Source organism: Periplaneta americana, chromosome 8 (genome assembly GCF_040183065.1).
Source record: "Periplaneta americana isolate PAMFEO1 chromosome 8, P.americana_PAMFEO1_priV1, whole genome shotgun sequence".
Taxonomy (NCBI): Eukaryota; Metazoa; Arthropoda; class Insecta; order Blattodea; family Blattidae; genus Periplaneta; species Periplaneta americana.
This window is the reverse complement of record NC_091124.1, coordinates 12,905,001-12,923,993: the sequence shown is the minus strand read 5'-3', so window position 1 is coordinate 12,923,993 and position 18,993 is coordinate 12,905,001. Positions and strand designations below refer to the sequence as shown.

At 34.7% G+C, this 18,993-nt stretch overlaps 1 protein-coding gene across 4 annotated transcripts in view; it reads right to left on the bottom strand.

Moving 5' to 3' along the window:
• Positions 1–14,492, bottom strand: part of MED14 (mediator complex subunit 14) — an 82,965-nt gene extending 68,473 nt beyond the window's left edge. For 2 of the 4 annotated variants that reach the window (XM_069832422.1, XM_069832420.1), the window contains exons 1-3: positions 14,022–14,492; positions 11,714–11,884; positions 6,485–6,617 (exon numbers count right to left, since the gene is read on the bottom strand). In XM_069832422.1, the coding sequence (XP_069688523.1) occupies positions 6,485–6,617; positions 11,714–11,862 (282 nt within the window). In that variant the 5' untranslated portion in view covers positions 11,863–11,884; positions 14,022–14,492. The remainder of the gene's footprint in view (positions 1–6,484; positions 6,618–11,713; positions 11,885–14,021) is intronic. The other 2 variants (XM_069832418.1, XM_069832419.1) reach the window with 2 other exon arrangements.
• Between the last annotated feature and the right edge of the window lie 4,501 nt (positions 14,493–18,993).

The following is an 18,993-nucleotide window of genomic DNA, read 5'->3' as shown; positions in this document are numbered from 1 at the left end:
CAATAGCATATCACTGCAGCATTGTAATATCATTATCTCATGCGAGAGAGCAACGTTTCATGCGAAAGACAGAGATACGGAAGCGAGAGGGAGGAGGACATCAGTTCCCCACTGCGTTGTCTTCGTCACTCCTGCACTGCTTTCGTTCTCTGTGTCACTGTCTTTTAAATTTATTATAATTGGTTCTAAAACATCGTCATGTCCTATCTCTTTTACGAAATCGTCTTCCTGTAATTGTTCTGCGTGTGTATCAAGGTCTCATCTCAGTAAAGTATTTTTCTTGTCAGAATACCTGAATTTTGTGCATTATTCGAAGAAATTTTAACCTCAACGCAACAGTATCACTTCTCTCCATAGTCATTTCCAGCCACCATAATTTTTTGTATTATTTAATATTCTCAAGGTGGAAGTAGTGGAGTCTGTGTACGAAATTTTTTCTATAGAAAATAAGTAATCTTTTTGGTAGCTGGGAATTCGCCACAATCATAAAATTCGGAAAAAGATCTACATTTATGTCTTTCTCGAAGTCGTCTAAGTTTGTTGTCCTCTTTGGTACATTTATGTTTTCCGGGTGAGAGAAAAACTGGAGCCCTCAGACTGAATTGCTTTATTTCTTGAACATAATCTGGGACAACATAGATTGGTTCACACACCACATGTTTCAGAAGTTAAAACCTGACACTTTTTGAAGTCCAGTTTACTTCTTTCATCGGTGGAATGTTTTTTTTAAACTCATACACTCTATCACTTGTCGTGACTGGCTATGTAAAAAACAAAATTTTGTCTCTCTTTTGTCACTATAGAAATTTTCAAACTCAAAGACATGCGGAGAGTTTTGGAACTATCACAAAAACAGACATTCTCCTTGCATCACTGGTGGAACAAGAATGTTACACCACTTGTCTTCGACACAATGACTGAGTATCTGGTCAATGATAAGAAAGAGAGGCGAAACAAGGGATGTAATTAGTGACCTCAGTGATACAGCCACAGTGTTGCCAGTGTTTATGACTGAATATTCGTGGGCACACCCCTCTCCTTGTTTATGTATACCAGCGCTCGTAATATACGCAAATATCTTCGAGTTTGACCCAGTGACATGGTGTAACAGAAATATTCCTTCACAAGAAAGAGAAATGACCTACTCTCTAAAACACGTCATAGATTCTGATGCAATGAAACATTCATTAATGATCAACCATAAGAGTGAGTCAACTTGAAAAGTGTTTCTTCTAATAATAAATAGGGAGGAAGAATCATAACAGTGAGTCAGCTTGACCATTTGTGTTTATTTTCTGATTAACTTACTACGTGTCTGGGTGATGCAGATGCAAGCTAGAATACGCCACAACCGCGTTTTTATAATAACTGTAGAGAGGAACGAATTAGCCTAAATATGCGGTTTTTTCGGGCATACTTAGAAATTCATTCTCTTTATACTTGGCATGTTATTGAATTTCTGAATTAAAAGTCCGAGATAGTGACACTCCTTTACTAGGCAACGTTGTATTCCTCTGATTTGCGGGAGAAGTGAAGCCATTCAAGGTCATATGCACGACTTTTTTTTTTTTCCGCGAAGAATAGAGATTCTTAAAGTGTGAACAGGTGTACAACGTAAAACCGTTATCATAACAATCATCTATGTCTTCTTCTTCTTTGACTGTTCCAATTTCTTGGCAAAAATATTAATTTATGTATACTCTGAAATCCTTTAATTTAAAATAAATGAATCACGAACTGCAAGTTGACAATCACTAGCATAAACAAACTCACGAAAAAAAGGCGAAAATTTAGAGCACTGTCTGCCACTTCTAGCATATTCTCGAGGTGCAAACAAATGGATTACTAATAATTTATCAGAAAGCATTTTATGCGAACATTATTTTGGTACTGTTAAGACTCTGATGACGATGATGATGATGATGATGACGATAAAATTCAGTTGCCTATGATGAATGTTTCGATAAACTACTAAGCTACATAACACAGTTAACATAATGCAAAACTAGCTTTGAAGATGGAAAGTAAATTAAGATGACACAATTTTTTCCCATTATAAGTTCTATATGTTTTGTAACAATTCAGTTTTTATTTATCACATTACCAAAGATACGTCTATTTGTAATTTATTAAAATATCGCAAGTACGGAAATGAAATCATTTAATGCGACTCAGTAATATAAAATTTCACTTCCAGTATTGCACATAACAGACATACCGCATTTACTTGCGTAACTCCTCCCCCTCCCTTCCTCGAGTAATTTCCCAACCAAGATTTTTAGCACATGCTTTTCGGAATGTTATTTTCTTCGTGTAATTACCCTATTTTTTTCTAAAACGTCTTTTGTGAAGATTCCAAATATCGAAATCCAACATTATTCATCTATAATGATACGAAAATTTTATGGTATTAAAACGTTGATCAGTACATGAATTGTTTTATGTTATATATTACCAGATTTTTCTCGACATTTTTAATTCTTGCGCAATTTCCCCCTTTTTTGATTTTCCACCTCCGAATTTTGAGGAAAAGGGGTAGCGAGTAAATATGGTAGTTACAATCCCAAAAAATAATATACGAAACATGAATAATAAGTTTTTAATGTGGTGTTCAATTTTGTACAAATTCCCTTGATATAACTCTCTGCATATTGTAATCACTTCTATTATTACTTTCCTATTTACGAAAATTAGTAATTACTTAAAATGTATAGTAATATGAAATAATAATTTATAGTAAGTATAAGAGAGTAAAGTTGGATTTTATTCATGAGTGGAAAGTTTACTGTCCAAGGAGTAGTTGAGGGTGATGATTTTGACAAGGAAATAAAATCGATTTACTCTCACGTTGCATACAATATTTTACACAATACTAATATCTAAATCAGAGTACAAAAAAAAAAAAATTGGAATTTGTAGGCTTATTCTTGGTAATATGTTGGTTGTCAAGGAGAGAGTGATTTAAAATATTTAATATTAAATTAACACTTTAAATCCACTGCTAAGAATAAAATCATTGTTTAGCTTACCAAGGACGACGAAATAAAGAGCAGTTTAGATATCCGTAATCTATACTAATAACAAATCTGTAGCCGAAATTTTTCTGGTAATTTTCGATTTTCCAAAAATTATTGGTCCTAACATATATAATTAACCACCCTGAAACCGAAAATCGCTTTCTTGAAATTTTTGTTTGTATGTCTGTCTGTCTGTCTGTCTGGATGTATGTTACCTTTTCACGCGATAATGGCTGAACCGATTTATATGAAAATTGGAATATAAATTAAGTTCGTTGTAACTTAGAATTTAGGCTATATGGCATTCAAAATATTTTATTTAAAAGGGGGGTTATAAGGGGCTTGAATTAAATAAGTCGAAATATCTCCGTTATTATTAATTTTCATTAAAAATATTACATAACAAAAGTTTCTTTAAAAATAATTTTTAATAGGACTGATATTTAATGAGATAAATGAGTTTCAAAATTACAATAACAACGCCATCTAAGGCGGTGTAGTGAAATAAAAAACAAATGGCTTTGTCTATAAGAGGCCTTGGACAACAACAATCGAAAGCTATGAAACATACAGTAGACTACAGAGAATGTTTCTGTGTTTGTATGAAGTAATATTGGAAGCTAAATTGACCGATTTGTATAATTAATTGTTAATTCACCATTGGAAAGTGTAGTTTCTCTAGATGGACATAATGCTATAATGTTATTACAGTAACTTCTGAGTGAATCGAGGACAGGTAAGATTAAAATAGCTTCTTATGCACAGAAAACTTGATAGGCATTCGTTTCCTGTATTCCCTAAAATAATTTTTATGACCAAATGAGTGGTCTCTGGATCAAAATGATCGCTTTTTAATTTTTTTAATACAATTTAAATTAAGTAACATAATAAACGATTTATCCTTCTCTCAAACACGAATGTTCCCTGGATCAAATGTCCTATTTTAATAATGTAATTACTTTATATTTATTTCTAATGGGTGCAGCGGAGCGCACGGGTATGGCTAGTATACAGATAAAAGTATTACTATTTATTTATGAGACTGTAACTACATTACCTGTTTGTTAAACAATCAACAACATTAAAGAAGTAAAGTGTTCAACAGGAAGATATTTAATTTCTTGTGACTATAAAGGAGGTCTTTACATCTGACTGTGAAAATCAGGTAATTCTTTATTACAAAGAGTAACCATTTCACCTATTTTTAAAGAAACCAACATTACTAAAGACACAGCATTCAAGAGGAAGACATTTAAATTTCTGACTACAAAAGAGGCCTTCACCTCTAACTGTGAAAAGGAGGTAGGCTAGTTTTTTTATTACAAAAAGTATTATGTGTGTTTTAATTATTTGCTACAAGAAAAGGATTCTGACAGTATATTTGCACAGCAAAGTAAGATTTTTACAGAAAACAGTCCTTCTTTCTTTTTAATATCTATGTAACGACTGCTGTTATATGAATTTTGTGCGAGATCGTGCGTATTTGCTTGGTTTCCGCACAAAACCAATCCGCGGAAAGTCTAAAATTCCACATTCAGTATTCCCAACCTAACACACATAACAATTTCCCTCTTCTTACCGCTTGAGTGACATATTGATTTTACTGCTTTAGGCTTTTAACATATTATTTTTAGAGACGTTCAATATAGTAGTAATTATAAATTGGAAACTTACCACTGCAATTTCACCTAAATTGAACTGTTAATTGTTGTTTTTAAATATTTGCAAAAATTAAGTAAACTCTACAACATTACATAAATCATTACATAACCTTACCGTTTGTTTTAAGTTCGCATTTATAGACGGGGGGGGGGGGGGAAACAGACATATATCACGGCCTGCTGGAGTATAGTAAACACAGAAAACATTTTAAAGCAACAATGTTGAAGATAGATATTTTTGTTTTGCAAATTTGCCGTCATTGAACAGAAACCAAGATGGAGATTTCATTACAACTAATTAGAAATTCCTCTTTTAGGTATGTAATAAACGATCTTTGCACAAAATAATGTACGAAACACGAGCGGTATGTTTTCTTTCAATTCTCGGAAATTAAAAAAGCTCAACTATGTTTCACTTTTTCAAACTTTTCCTCGAACATGAAAACTTCAACATACCACTCTTGTAACGCATATTCCTATTATCCTAGATCATATATGTAACAGATAACTCCTCGCTATGTTAAAATCGGCAGAACTTTGAAGAGAATAACCGCCAGGATCGCCACCCGTCCGCCGTAAACGAACACAAGATGGCAGCACAGTCGCTAATGCAATTCAAATGGGAATTATGACGTGACTCCTTATGTAACAACTAGATGGCAGCGCAGTAAACCTGACAAAAGTTGTTAACCTCAAAGCCTATAAGCCCGACATATCTGTTACATATATGATCTAGGCTATTACAAAGTACATCTACAGAGACCTCTACGCCCTAAATTTTTTTTTATGAAGAAGTTTTCAATTGCAGGCATAATTCTGTGCAGACAAAGTTTTTACAGAAAAATAAAGTATAATTTTTCTCTATTTCAAAACAGTTTTTGCAAACTAATTCGTACAAATAATTACATAAGCAGTATGAAATTGTGTCTTCTTCCAAAAATGATCCCATATGTGCACAATAGGATTTACATTGGGGACCAAAGTGAAGTTTGGAGGTATTTTGGTGTATTACAGGATCTACATTTGTGTTTTCATGCAGCATGCTTCAGATCATTGTTTTGCAGGAAGATAAAACTGTTTTTAAATGGCGAAGTACAAAGTGCAGTTTATACAATCAATTTCTAAATAAAAGCTTAACGTTATAAAAACTATAAAGTTCACGAAATTACAAAAACGAAGCCTGAGTTGCTAAAAATAATAGTCCATTATCAGAGGATATACACTTCTACTATTTATTACATAAATTTGTAATCAGCAAAAACATATTCATAACAGAAATAAGAACTGATACTGAGTGAGATGGCTCACTAGTAAAAATCTGAACTTGTACTCTGTAGGTCTTGGATTGAAATCTTAGGGCCAGCAAATCTAATGGTGAAATTTGTGGTTTCCTCAATCATAAAATAAGTAGGGATCTAGTTACTTAAAAAGTAAGCTCATAAAATGTTCGGCGAATTTATTATATGCAGCTAGGTTACATCTTAAAGTTTGTCTGGAGATATTTTGAGATTGACTGTTTGGTGAACTGGCTGCTAGACAGCATGGGCATTAGTAGGCTTGCTGATAAATGACAGCAATCTAATGTACAGCACTGTACTGCTCCAGACATACGGTCGACAGTAGTGAAATGATTTTGGAGTTAAAGAGACGATTGTTACAGACAGATTTGACTTCATTTCAGAATATGGTCATAATTTTATACATAACAAAACAAAATAAATAAAATCAAAACAAATCATACAATATCCAATTACTTATGAACATAAATACGAAATAGGAAAAGGTATTAAAATATGTAATACTCACTGCTGATTTATCAACTTTAGATGCACTGTTAGCCCATTTAACGAGGGCCAACAACCTTACAAACAGCTGACGAGTTCTAGCTGAAAAGTTGTAAATCTCTATTTTACGCTCCATGTCAGTTTTTCGGGGTAGGCTGAAAATAAACAAATGGAAGAAGATGACAATAAAACATACAATTAATAATGTTAATAGTTTCATATTGTTCATTATTGCTTGTATGTAGTTCAATCTCACTACAAGATGGTTATCATGTTTGCCATTATATCTTACGTTAATGGGTTAAAAAAAAAAAAAAAAAAATTGTTCTCTAATGATTATATTATAAAATTAATTAGCACACAGCTTCCTTAGAGAAGAAAGTAAAATTGTGACTACAGAGAAATTCAAATGCTGATATATATATATAAAAGGCTTGAAAATAAGCACAGAATATTTAAAGGTCCACCAAAAAATCTATAGGCCCACTTTCTTAGGTAGGTGCCTGATTTAATAATAATAATAATAATAATAATAATAATAATAATAATAATAATAATAATAATAATAATAATAATAATAATGTTTTATTTTCGCTGGCAGAGTTAAGGCCATAAGGCCTTCTCTTCCACTCAACCAGCCTTAATCAATACAATACATAAATTTAAATTACAAATATTTTCACTACACTTAAAAGGTTCTCCAGCAATAAATAATCTTCACTACACATTTATTTAAATTTAGATAAATCTATAAGGTAAAGTAGTAACTTAATTTATGAGCTAATTTAATTCAATGAATTATAATTAATTTAATATTTGAGATAGCTAGTAAAATGATGAAAATTAATTTAATATAAGCTTACTAGGACTATGTTACAGGAAGAATATATATATTTCTATTTCTATAATGAGAATATTAATGTAATTGCCATTAGAGGTTTTGTAAATCTATTTAGAGAAATTAAAGATAATAATAATAAGAATGGACAGATGTTAGTTTCATTATAAGTAACAAATATTAATCAGCAATTCATCTGTTAAGTAAGAATTTATGTAATTTTGACCTAAATGAAGCTATTGTCCAACAACCCCTTATATCACTCGGAAGCGAGTTCCAATTTCTAGCAACTGAAACTGTATAGGATGAAGAATATAAAGATGTCTTGTGGTAGGGTTTTACTGTATCTTAAAAGTCGGCCAAAAATGATTTGTTGACAAATCAGTTTTGAATGCATTCTGTTGGATCAAGGACGTTGACAGATGATCTACGCATGCTAATAGTGATTAAATTGTTTGATGTTTCAAATATTAGCGTGTGGATCTTATTCCATTCACACTCAGCTGTAGACACTGGCACTGTTGCAACATTTGACAACAATGCATTACAAATCTTGAAATGATGAGGCTAGAACAATATTGCAGTGTTTCAAACGTAAATGTTTGCACTCTTGTTTTTAACTCAAATCATTCATCAAGCAATTGATCTTCGCTGAATTCTGAAAGGAAATCTTTGAAATGTTCTACCAATTTCAGTACCAATATTTCTTTATTTCCAGCTTCAGCTCTATGACAAGGCCATTTAGCTGTGTCAAAAATCTCATGTCTAATAGACATAAGATCCATTAGAACTTGTCCATGAGATAGTGTCCAAAATATTTACACATAACCTAAAAATGCTTCTCTAATCAAAGTTAATTTAACTTGAAGCATATAGATTAATATATGCGGTGGTATGCATTCATTAACTGTAACGTTTGTAACCATAATGTGGGGGGGGGGGGGATAGCAATGTCACATCACTGACATCACAACACTTTGGTACGTAATTCTGTTCCAATTCTTGTGTATTTTAAAAAGATAATTACGTAGTGGGATAGAAGAAGAAACAATGTTTCATTCCATATTAATTTAGTTTGCTATAATCAATTAGTTTAAGAGAACAATAAAATACAAGCTTGTTGTATGTTTAAATGTTTCCACATTTTGTCATACCACTGGCATGTATATAAGCTCTTATTTACTCCATAACTTATACGGACCGTAATAGGCTATAATACTGACTGTGCAGAACATGAAGGTTATGTAAAGACCCAGAAACAAAATTTGGGCCACCTGAATTTTGTTTCTGGGTCTGTACAATAAGGCATAAAGATTACTACAATATAATTAATAATAAGAAACGAAGCTTCATTAGAAGTACTTACTTTGTCCAAAATTCTTAAAAATGTCCCACTACTGACGATGGGCAAGCCCATTAGTAAATCTTCTTTCAGACAGACTTACTTGTTACTACGGTACTGATATTCTTGTGATTTTGAAAAACAGTCTTTCTTAAATAATAACTAATATCCACTATGTACCTCTGATTGAGGTACTGGCTGATATGTACATCTATCAGGTAGTACATCTCATTTGACGATATGTGTCGGAGGAAGAACAACTGTTTGTATACATCTGAAGTCTGACTAGTGTAATATGTTACTAGTCAGCGATGTATGCAATGGTGGGAGAAAGGAACTGGCTATCCTACCCCACTATCTCCTGGCTTAGTTGCCTCATGAGTGATGCCTTATTGGTGTCACTTATGAGGTTCAAACCTGTCTTCGAACACTTGACTAAACAACAATCTGTTATATGTAGCAAAAAACCGCTAAGTTGGCAACACTGATCATTCAGCGTTAATCCCTTTTCTTGCTATAATACAAATGAAAAGCCATTGTGGTAGTTACGAGCGTTATAACTTCATACTTACACCCTTACTGATCCACTATAACATTGAAGAAAATTGTCGAAAATGTACCGGTATACTCTAAGGGCAAACATAGGTAATAGACATCGCAAGATAATACTAAGTTTTAAGAATCTGAAGTATTCACTGCATAACGTAAATTTTTCGGTGATTTTCTTTTAAATTCAGGTGTCCATGTTATTGGTATCTTAGATATCCATGTCTGCTTATTTGCAAGCCTGATACATAAAATAATTAAGACCTATTCGACAAGATTTTCGGATGGGTATTCTTTTTTGTCTATGTGAATTGGCCTCATAAAAGTTCAACAAAAATTGAAGTCTGGAACAGTATGGATGCACATGTTAGTACAATTTCCTATGTGTCCACAATGATCCCAGCAGACATCCTGATCCAGTGTCATGAATGATAATTAATTCATGTTAACATTTATAACTCAACAGTCATCATTAACTCAATGAAACAAACTGACGTCAGGAGCCCAAAGTAATTTCTTTTTCTGTCTGCCAATAGGAAAACCAGATTTGTGGGTGTAATTCTCTTCAGCATAGGAAGTTATCACCAGCTTCGGTCCTGGACACAGAAACACATGAAGTTCAGAATGCATGGACGACAGTGTTGTGTTGGTCGAGTGGAGTAGGAGATGGAGCACGCTGTTACTTCGTGTCTCAACATGTAAACAGTCTGTCACAGTATGGCATAAAATATATTTCACCCTGTACAGATGCAGTATATACAGTACATTCCTAATGTAGGTAAATGTCTACCATTAAAGTATTAATGTGAGTTGTAACCTTCAATCAGGTGTCCCTACGCCGAAGCCTGTTACACGTACCGCAGCCAAGCAGCAATACACACAACGGTAATGCACATTATGGACCAACCTGTGCTGTTGCAGTCACCCCACACGGGTCATGACGTCATTTATACTCCGTGTACTCTAAACCTCATACTGGTTACTCTGTGTCCCTAGGCCGAAGCTTGGTTATCACAAACCTCGACTGATACCAGTGGCGGCTCCTGCATATTTCTTAAGAGAAGGAAAGAAGTTAACAGCGCAAAATGACACCTTCTTGAGAGAAACATACTACAAATTAGTCTACATGCATACATGTAAGACCAGGTAGTGTTAGGGTTGGCCTTCTCTTTTGTATAGCAATAATCTGTTCTTGTAAACTGAGTTTGCTAAATTGTCCAAAATATGTTTTCACTTCCATTCATTGTTGGATAATTGCACAAATTAACAATTACAAGGAAATTCACAAACTCGCAGCATTTTTAGCGCACACTACAGCATCACACGTGTTGGTAGAGACTAGCTATTAACATATAACCAGAACCGTTTTACGGAAGTGGGAATGAGAAATAATCTGTTACGAAAGCGAGAACACTGCACCCACTCACATGGTCTGTGTTGCCACATGTACATTTTACAAGTTCAGTATCACATACTTTTGAAGAATGTCAGTTCTTGTAAAGTCATACCGCTCTGGTCATACTATCATTATTGCTCAAAGCTGCAGGTGACCGATTAATTTTTTATGTTAAAAATAATGTAGTTTGGAGTACTTTCAATTTCAAATATATTTGTACAAAACTGACAACTTGGCTGTTGTCCTGTCTAGTAGACAATGAATGGAAGTGAATTTTAGGGGCCAAAAAGATCTGCAATGCTAAAGTAGAACTACTTCAAGTTTCAGATATCCTCGTAAGTTTCAAACCATGAATAGTAGCTTATATAAAGCGTAATGAATAATATATATTTTTTTATAATTAAAAAAAAAAGTTTATATAGTATCTTTCATAGCTTTGCGTTAAAACTGTTTTTATTGTGCCTCCTCCTAGATGTGTTATAGTCTGGTTGAGTGCAGCATCGTTAGATGGCAGCAGTAGCGAGCTTTCTGCACGACCAGGCGGTTTCTATATTTCCCGCCCATGCACTGATTCAGAGGAGGATCTCCTCCCTCTCCGTTCATTTACTTGCTTTAAACTCTGCTTCTGACTCTCGCCGCTAGTGCGCTGTTGTCTATGTGTATTAACTGCAGTAAAGGAGGAATGGATTGACTTTCCTCCACACAAACAATCTCGCATCTTCCTCACAGTTTTCTAGCAGCACATGAGTTTAAAACTCGATCAACCGAGGTTTTCTTATAGCTGTGAACTTAAAAATTATCGAATCTTCCTCGAATTTCAAGGCATATATTTCATTTGGTATTTACTTTCAAAAGAAGAAAAATGTGAGGAGGACGTTCCTCCCTTCCCTCCCCCGAGAAACCGCCACTGACTGATACCAAAAACATTACGAGTTTCCAACAAATTAAGATATAACATAGTAATACACGTAGAATTGCACTGTAGTTGTGAGAGATTGCACCAAAAGTATACATATGCGAATACCACTACTGTATCACTAATAAGTACTGCAAATGTATTACTGAAATTATTGACTACCATGTGTGGATGTAGGCCTATTTGTTATTAGGAATAATAGTATTTACTTACAGTTCTGCTAACACTGTAAGTTCATGGTATGTCCTTTGAATGATGAAGTCAATCAGCACTGCAAGTGATATGGAACCACCTCTCGATCCCTCCTGTGGTACATTGTTCCCCACTGGGGTCTGATGGCCTTCTAATGGTACAGGCGCCATCTCAGGTGTTGATTGTTTATTTCTGAAAGCAGGTATGGTTTCATGCCCAATTACTTCGTTAATGATTTATAACAGAGAAAAATCTTTCAGAAGGAGCTTTATATCACAAAAATGATTAGGTAATTCCAAGTAGGCCTAAATTAAAGTAAACTGTTCTAGACCAATGTACGTCACTAAACAGAGTGTGTAATAACTTACGTGGTTTATATATTTTTATTAATTTGAAATATTACATTCAGTTAAGTTACAAATCATTATCATATCGCTCTTCGCAAAAAAGAAACTAAACTAGAATTTATGTCCTGTAAGTACTTTTACTTTGTGATGTATAAGTAGGCCTACTATATTTTATTCATTTGTAATCTTACTTTGACAAGTAAATCACTAGGAGCAAGGGAGAGGAACTAAACTATGGTTTACTATGCACAGGTACCCGTATTACAATCCTAACATATTTTTTTTAAAAGAGCAAAAAAAATTTCTGCCACAAAGGTTAATGTTACTTATGTCCCGCCCACTATAGAGACATAGGCCAATTTTACACATATTTAGTATAACTTGTTGCTTCTTTGACAGGTTAGGTTTGGTTAGTTTAGGTTTTTGTTATAGTCTACCTTGCATATACGATTATAGCGCAACAATGACAGTGATAAAAGTGAAATATTCGTTCAGTGGGCGTTGGATACTCTACATTCACCTATATGTATAAATAGTTTTTCTCAGTACAATGTGTAAGTAATTAATATGTTTGCCGTATCTTATGTGCTGAGATATGTTTATTCCCAAATATTTTACATAAGTAGACTACGCTAATTTAAAGGACAAATCTTGGCCTAGTTTGAAAAATTTGTGGAACTAATAAAATTACTTTGTTAGTAAGTAGGCCTAAGTTACATAACTAATCCTACACAAAGTTAAATTATTAAGATAATTACCAGTATAGGCCTAAAGATCTTGTTTGTAACACAGGAATTTCACACACAAAAAGAGAGGTAACGGTAACAAAAGTGTCATTTTCAAATCAGGTGTAAGTAGTCTAATCCTGAAACTTTCCTCAAACATAAATAATACCAATTAAGTGTTTCTTCCTAACATGGCTCACAATATGGGTGTTGGATAATGAATACAGTAGCCCTACCGAATAACCTATTCTCATCCAGTTCAGTTTTATTTTTTTCTTTACAGTTAGGCCTATTGGTCATATAAAATAGCCTGTATGACAAAATCACACTTTTCCTCTTTCCCCAGATTTTCTGTTTATAGGCCTATTCATAAAATATAATAGTGAATTAAGTACCACAAATCAATACAAAATAAATTATTATAAAAATTAAATATAATAGGCTATAATAAAATTAGGAAAATTAAATTATAACTTATGGAGAAATTTTACCACGTGCTGTACTAAATGATGGTAGGCCTAGCCAATCATATTATTTTTCTTGTTGCAGTACCGTATGTTATTACTTTCAGAAGCCACTTAATTTCATATAGGCCTACCTCTCAAAACATATAGACCTACATATAATTAAACATTACTGCATCTTACCTTTTAACTTGTGGAACATTAAGGTATGCTAACTTGAATATTCCAAACGAATATTTCTGGAATGTGTTCATTAAATGAGTTACTCCTAAAAACCCTATAATTTTTTTTTTTTTTGGTGAAACTAGCGCTAAGGTAGTTCTGATGATTTCAGAAATGAATTCATAAGGGATTTTTTTTTGTGGAGATGCAGTTGATCGCATATACAAGGCATAACAAAAGCTTAAACTAACCAGACCTAACCTGTCACATATTCGTATATGCAACTAGGAAACTAGACCTACAATGTGAAAAGAACAAAGTACATAAATATTGAAAAAAAATTAATGCAAATTCCCACAAAATGTTGAATAATCATAATTGATAAATGAGAAAATATCCAGCAGTGCGAAAAGGCCTAATTCTTAATTCAATTAATCCTATTTGGTTCAAACCTTGAAAATAACCTCTGAGAATTCATGGTGCATATTAATTTACATCATAATTAGGGAATACGTATCTGGCCACAAATAAAACAAGAGAAAAATACAGAAATTTCTCTCATTAGTATACAGAGGCCTATTCCACAGACCATTTTACTAATGTTAACGTTAAGTGTTCATGCAGAACTTACCCCGAATTCAATTCATGCAATACATTTTACTCAAACGTACAGAATCTCTCACACACAAAGATTTAATACGTGTAACAAAAACTATATGCTTTAATCGCAATTCTATACCTTTATATTTTATTACAGATTCACTTTAAGCATCTCAAATGTCAAAATGTATACAACAAACAATACCGCCATCTTTTGCGTATACTGTGAGTGACATTCAACTTCAGAGATTATGAACACGTTTACTTATGGAGGAAGCAAAGGAGGTTATAATATTACGAACACACTTTCATTTGGTATTCGAACACTATTGATTGATTATTGAAGTTTGTAATTTGCAGCAAACGCTGTTTATTTGACTATATAATATCTCATTATTAGCCAATAAATCAGGGCAATCTCACAGAAATTCTGCCAGATGATACAAACAGAACAGCAACTTTTCTCCTTACATGCTCCCCAGTCCCTACCAATTTAACCACACGAAACGCGGTCATTGGCCGAGCAATCATAACCATTTCTATGGCGTCGCGAGAAGTTTCCAGAAAATAAATCCGTGGCACAACAGCACTTGGAGGACCAAGGCCAACCAGCCGAGGTGAACGATCATCCAACCAGTACGGGATTACGTGTAGTCAGCACGATAATTCCCCAACAATTATAACTGGCTTACTAAACTGTAGCTGTTCGCTGTCCACTGTTAACTCCCGAAAGTCATCATAATAATTGGGTTGGCACAGATGTTGGAAATTAGGCCTACATGAGATGATTTATTTCCACATGACGTGATACGAAAATAAAAAGATTCTATCTACATTTTAAAAATCGAAACTGAGTTATTACATAACAAATCATACAGCTAGGACCCAGATTTACCTCCAACAGCAATTTTTATGTCCAAAACTATTATAATTTAGTTTCTTACGTAGAGGTCGGTGAAAAAAATTCAAACTCCAAAAGAACTTTCAATTTCGATATTTTTTATAGTATTCTGCCTAAGGTCAGGTATTTCACTGCAAACCCAGTATTCTCCAGTCTTTCCTATTTTCCGCCTTCCTCTTTGTCTCTTCATATGACTCGTATATCTTAATGTCGTCTATCATCCGATAACTTTTTCTTCCCCGAACTATTCTCCCGTTCACCATTCCTTCCAGTGCATCCTTCAGAAGGCAGTTTCTTCTCAACCACTTAAATTTCTATATAAAAGTTCTATTTACATTATGTAGGTTACCAGCCTTTTCATCGTCTGCACAGCGAATATACGCTGTTCCTAATAACCAGCAAAACAATCACTGTAGCCTACTACATATACGAAGGTCGTAAAATCTATCTTTTTCCTTACGAATGTAATATTATTTCGTCTTTAACACTAGAAGAAGTTCGCCACTGCGAGAGAACAAATCAACAATTTTATTCTCTTTAAAATAGAAATACATTAGGGATTCTCTAACGACTGTCTAAAAAAAATCTTTGGTCGGTGGACAATCTTCACTTCTCGTGCTTAAAACGCTATCACTTCTAAACTTGTTGCATTAATAGCTATACTTAATTACAAATGGCTTTTAAGGAACCCGCAGGTTCATTGCCGTCCCACATAAACCCGCCATGGGTCCCTATCCTGTGCAAGATTAATCCAGTCTCTATCATCATCGAAAGTGATCCGTCGCTTGTCGGTACATCAAAGGAAGTTGGTATTCTTTGTGGACGGGATTTGCCACTAGCTTGTAGTTCGTAGCAGAACGAACATAACAAAGTAAGAAAACATGATGTTTGGGAAGCTATTGTAAAGATGTTCAGCTGTAAAGTAAGCGAGTCAAACACGTGCAAAATTTGAAAATTATCTTTGTTTATTTATTTTCACTGGATACATGTTTGTTGTTTATTGTAGGGAGCAGAAGTCAAAAATAAAACTGAGTCCCTACTGACATCATTCCGGAGGGAAAGACAGAAGTCCACAAAAAGATCTGGAATGGGGAGTGATGAAGTGTACGAGTCAACTTGGTTCGCGTATAAACATATGTCGTTCCTTTTGGACAAATTGACACCCAGAAAAAACAAAGCTCCAACCTTGTGGACACAAAATAAATTATTGGCACTGAAAAGTGCGTTTTCGTAAGCATGATGCGCATTCGACAAACACAGACAAATTTCTCTTTTTAGTATTTTAAGATAGGCCTAATTATTGTCAGTGAGGTATCCGTATATTGAAACTTTCCCCTGTCTTGCAGTCGTACCTTAATAAAATCTTCCAGTTTCTCAATTATAGCTGTACATACTTCTGGAACAATCCTGGTAATCAACTGTTTCGGCACTTTGAATAAATACATTAAACTTGTATAAGAATCTCTTGTAGCAAGATATCGAAGTGTTAATGCTAGCCTTTCCTGAATAGGTATTGCTTCTCGTCAGCTTGTGTCTTTCTTGGAAATTTTTGGCCCTATTTTGAATAGTTATATTTCGAAGTATGTTTCTGAAATGGAACAGAAGTTGTGAAACTGTCCCGATTCCATTCGACGTAAATCAGGAAGCAAGTCAGTGCATCTATATTGATTGCGACTTTCGTAGAGTGGCGTCTGCCACCATCGCCTTTTGTTTTTTAACTTTCTATTTATTAAACTGCCTATAATAACGGCTGCACTTGCTATAATTATATTTCCGTCTGCCATTATTGCGGACAATCAGGAAACTTGAATGTTTTCTGACCATTTGCTGATGATTTGTACGGTGCTTCAAATAGCGAACGCACAACGAAATTTCGCTTCATCATTCGTTCGTTGTTCGTTCGCTAAGTGTGTACGAACCTTAGTGTGAACGCCGATACTTGTTGCGTGCGAGAAAATGAATCAGGAGGAAAGCATCCGTCTCATTGAATTGTACAAAAATCATTCATTTTTTGTGGGATCCCAACGACAAATCTCATCACAATCGGGCAAAAAGAGAGAAATGTTAAATGTTATGTTTTATTTAACGACGCGCTCAACTGCCGGGGTAGACTAAAGTCGACCGTGGCCGAGGTTAGGCTATATCAGCGTCGCCGGATGTGCCGGAATTTTGTCCCGTAGGAGTTCTTTTACATGCCAGTAAATCTACTGACATGAACCTGTAGCATTTAAGTACACTTAAATGTCATCGACCTGACCCGGGATCGAACCCGCAACCTCAGACATAGAAGGCCAGCGTTATACCAACTGCGCCAACCAGACCGGTAAAAAAAGAGAGGATGCATGGAAGAAAATGAGAGCGATCCTTCAGTAGCCCGTCTCTACTCAGAAATCAGAAATGAAAAGTCTGATGGGGTCATGCAGAAGCGAAGGTCGTTTTCTTTTCCTTGTTGAAGTGCAGCAGTCATGACGGTGAATGCGGATGCAGCACTCGGAAGTACAGGACACGACGACATGGGTGTTGTTTCACCCAAACTGACGCCTGACCACCTTTCGTGCCTGTATTGTGCAATGTTTCGCTCAGTGTGAACCAGGCTTGCTAACAAGCAAACGGTAGGGTAAGTATCTGGTGCCTCCAACCCCTCTTATACGTAGCAAAGCTACATACTACTTGAACGAGACGACGTAGCTATCAGTGGCGAAATTTGGCTTAACATAAGTATACATAACTTCAAGACAACAAACCGATCGTCCAGTTCAAAAGTGCGACAACTCAAAAAATGCCATTTTTTAGTTATGTATACTACTCAAAGCCCCTTTCGGAGCTCTTTCCGATTCAATATTGAGATAAGTCATATTTACAATCAAAAAGAAAAAAAAAAAACGAAATAAACTGCTTTAGAAGTAATTATGACTATCGACTTTATTAATTCATTATTATGTACTACATTTCGAAATGTATTAATTTTTTTAGTAGGTTATTTTACGACGCTTTATCAACATCTAAGGTTATTTAGCGTCTAAATGAGATGAAGGTGATAATGCCGGTGAAATGAGTCCGGGGTCCAGCACCGAAAGTTACCCAGCATTTGCTCATGTTGGGTTGAGGGAAAACCCCGGAAAAAACCTCAACCAGGTAACTTGCCCCGACCGGGAATCGAACCCGGGCCACCTGGTTTCGCGGCCAGACGCGCTGACCGTTACTCCACAGGTGTGGACGAAATTATATTAATAATGAACTGGAAGATTATGATATACTCGTCCTGAATACTGACTCATTTCTAATTGCCGTGGTTATGAACCAGAACTCTGTTCCTTTCTAGGTGATTTATTTGAAACTTTCAACTGAAGATATCTCAAAACTTGTTTTTTTGAGTTGTCGCACTTTTGAACCAGACGATAGAAACATAGTTTTAATCTTTCAAAGTCAAATAGGCGATGTCCCATTTAGATAACAAGGTAGGCCTATATAACGAAAATGAACTTTTTTTCTCTCGTAATCAACTGTTTCAAATTGTATAAGTTAAATCTGTTTACGAAATAACTTAATCTTTCTGACACTCACTGAAACATAGATGCCTCTTTTCCATATTTATAAGTCCGTTGAGGTTAGGTTCATATGTTGATAAGGAAAGACGGAGAAGACAAACAAGATGAAAATCTGAGAGCAGTGTACTCATTTTTAATGTGGTTTATTTGAGAAAAGGCTTTCGCAAATACAATATAGGTTGTAACAAACATTGATAACACTCACACTGCAAAGTAATGTAACTTCGAAAATGTGATATTTGGCAAAGATTTATACAATTTCCATCCTTCTCTACCGGAACAAATTAAGGAGTTATTATTTTGCACCTCAGTTAATTCGTTTTGCAAATCGTAAGGAGCTTCGGACACTTGGAACCTGAAAGGATTACAAAAAAGATGCAATTCTGCTTATAAAACAATAAATTATGGTTTATTTAACGACGCTCGCAACTGCAGAGGTTATATCAGCGTCGCCGGTGTGCCGAAATTTTGTCCCGCAGGAGTTCTTTTATATGTCAGTAAATCTACTGACATGAGCCTGTCGCATTTAAACACATTTAAATGCCATCGACTTC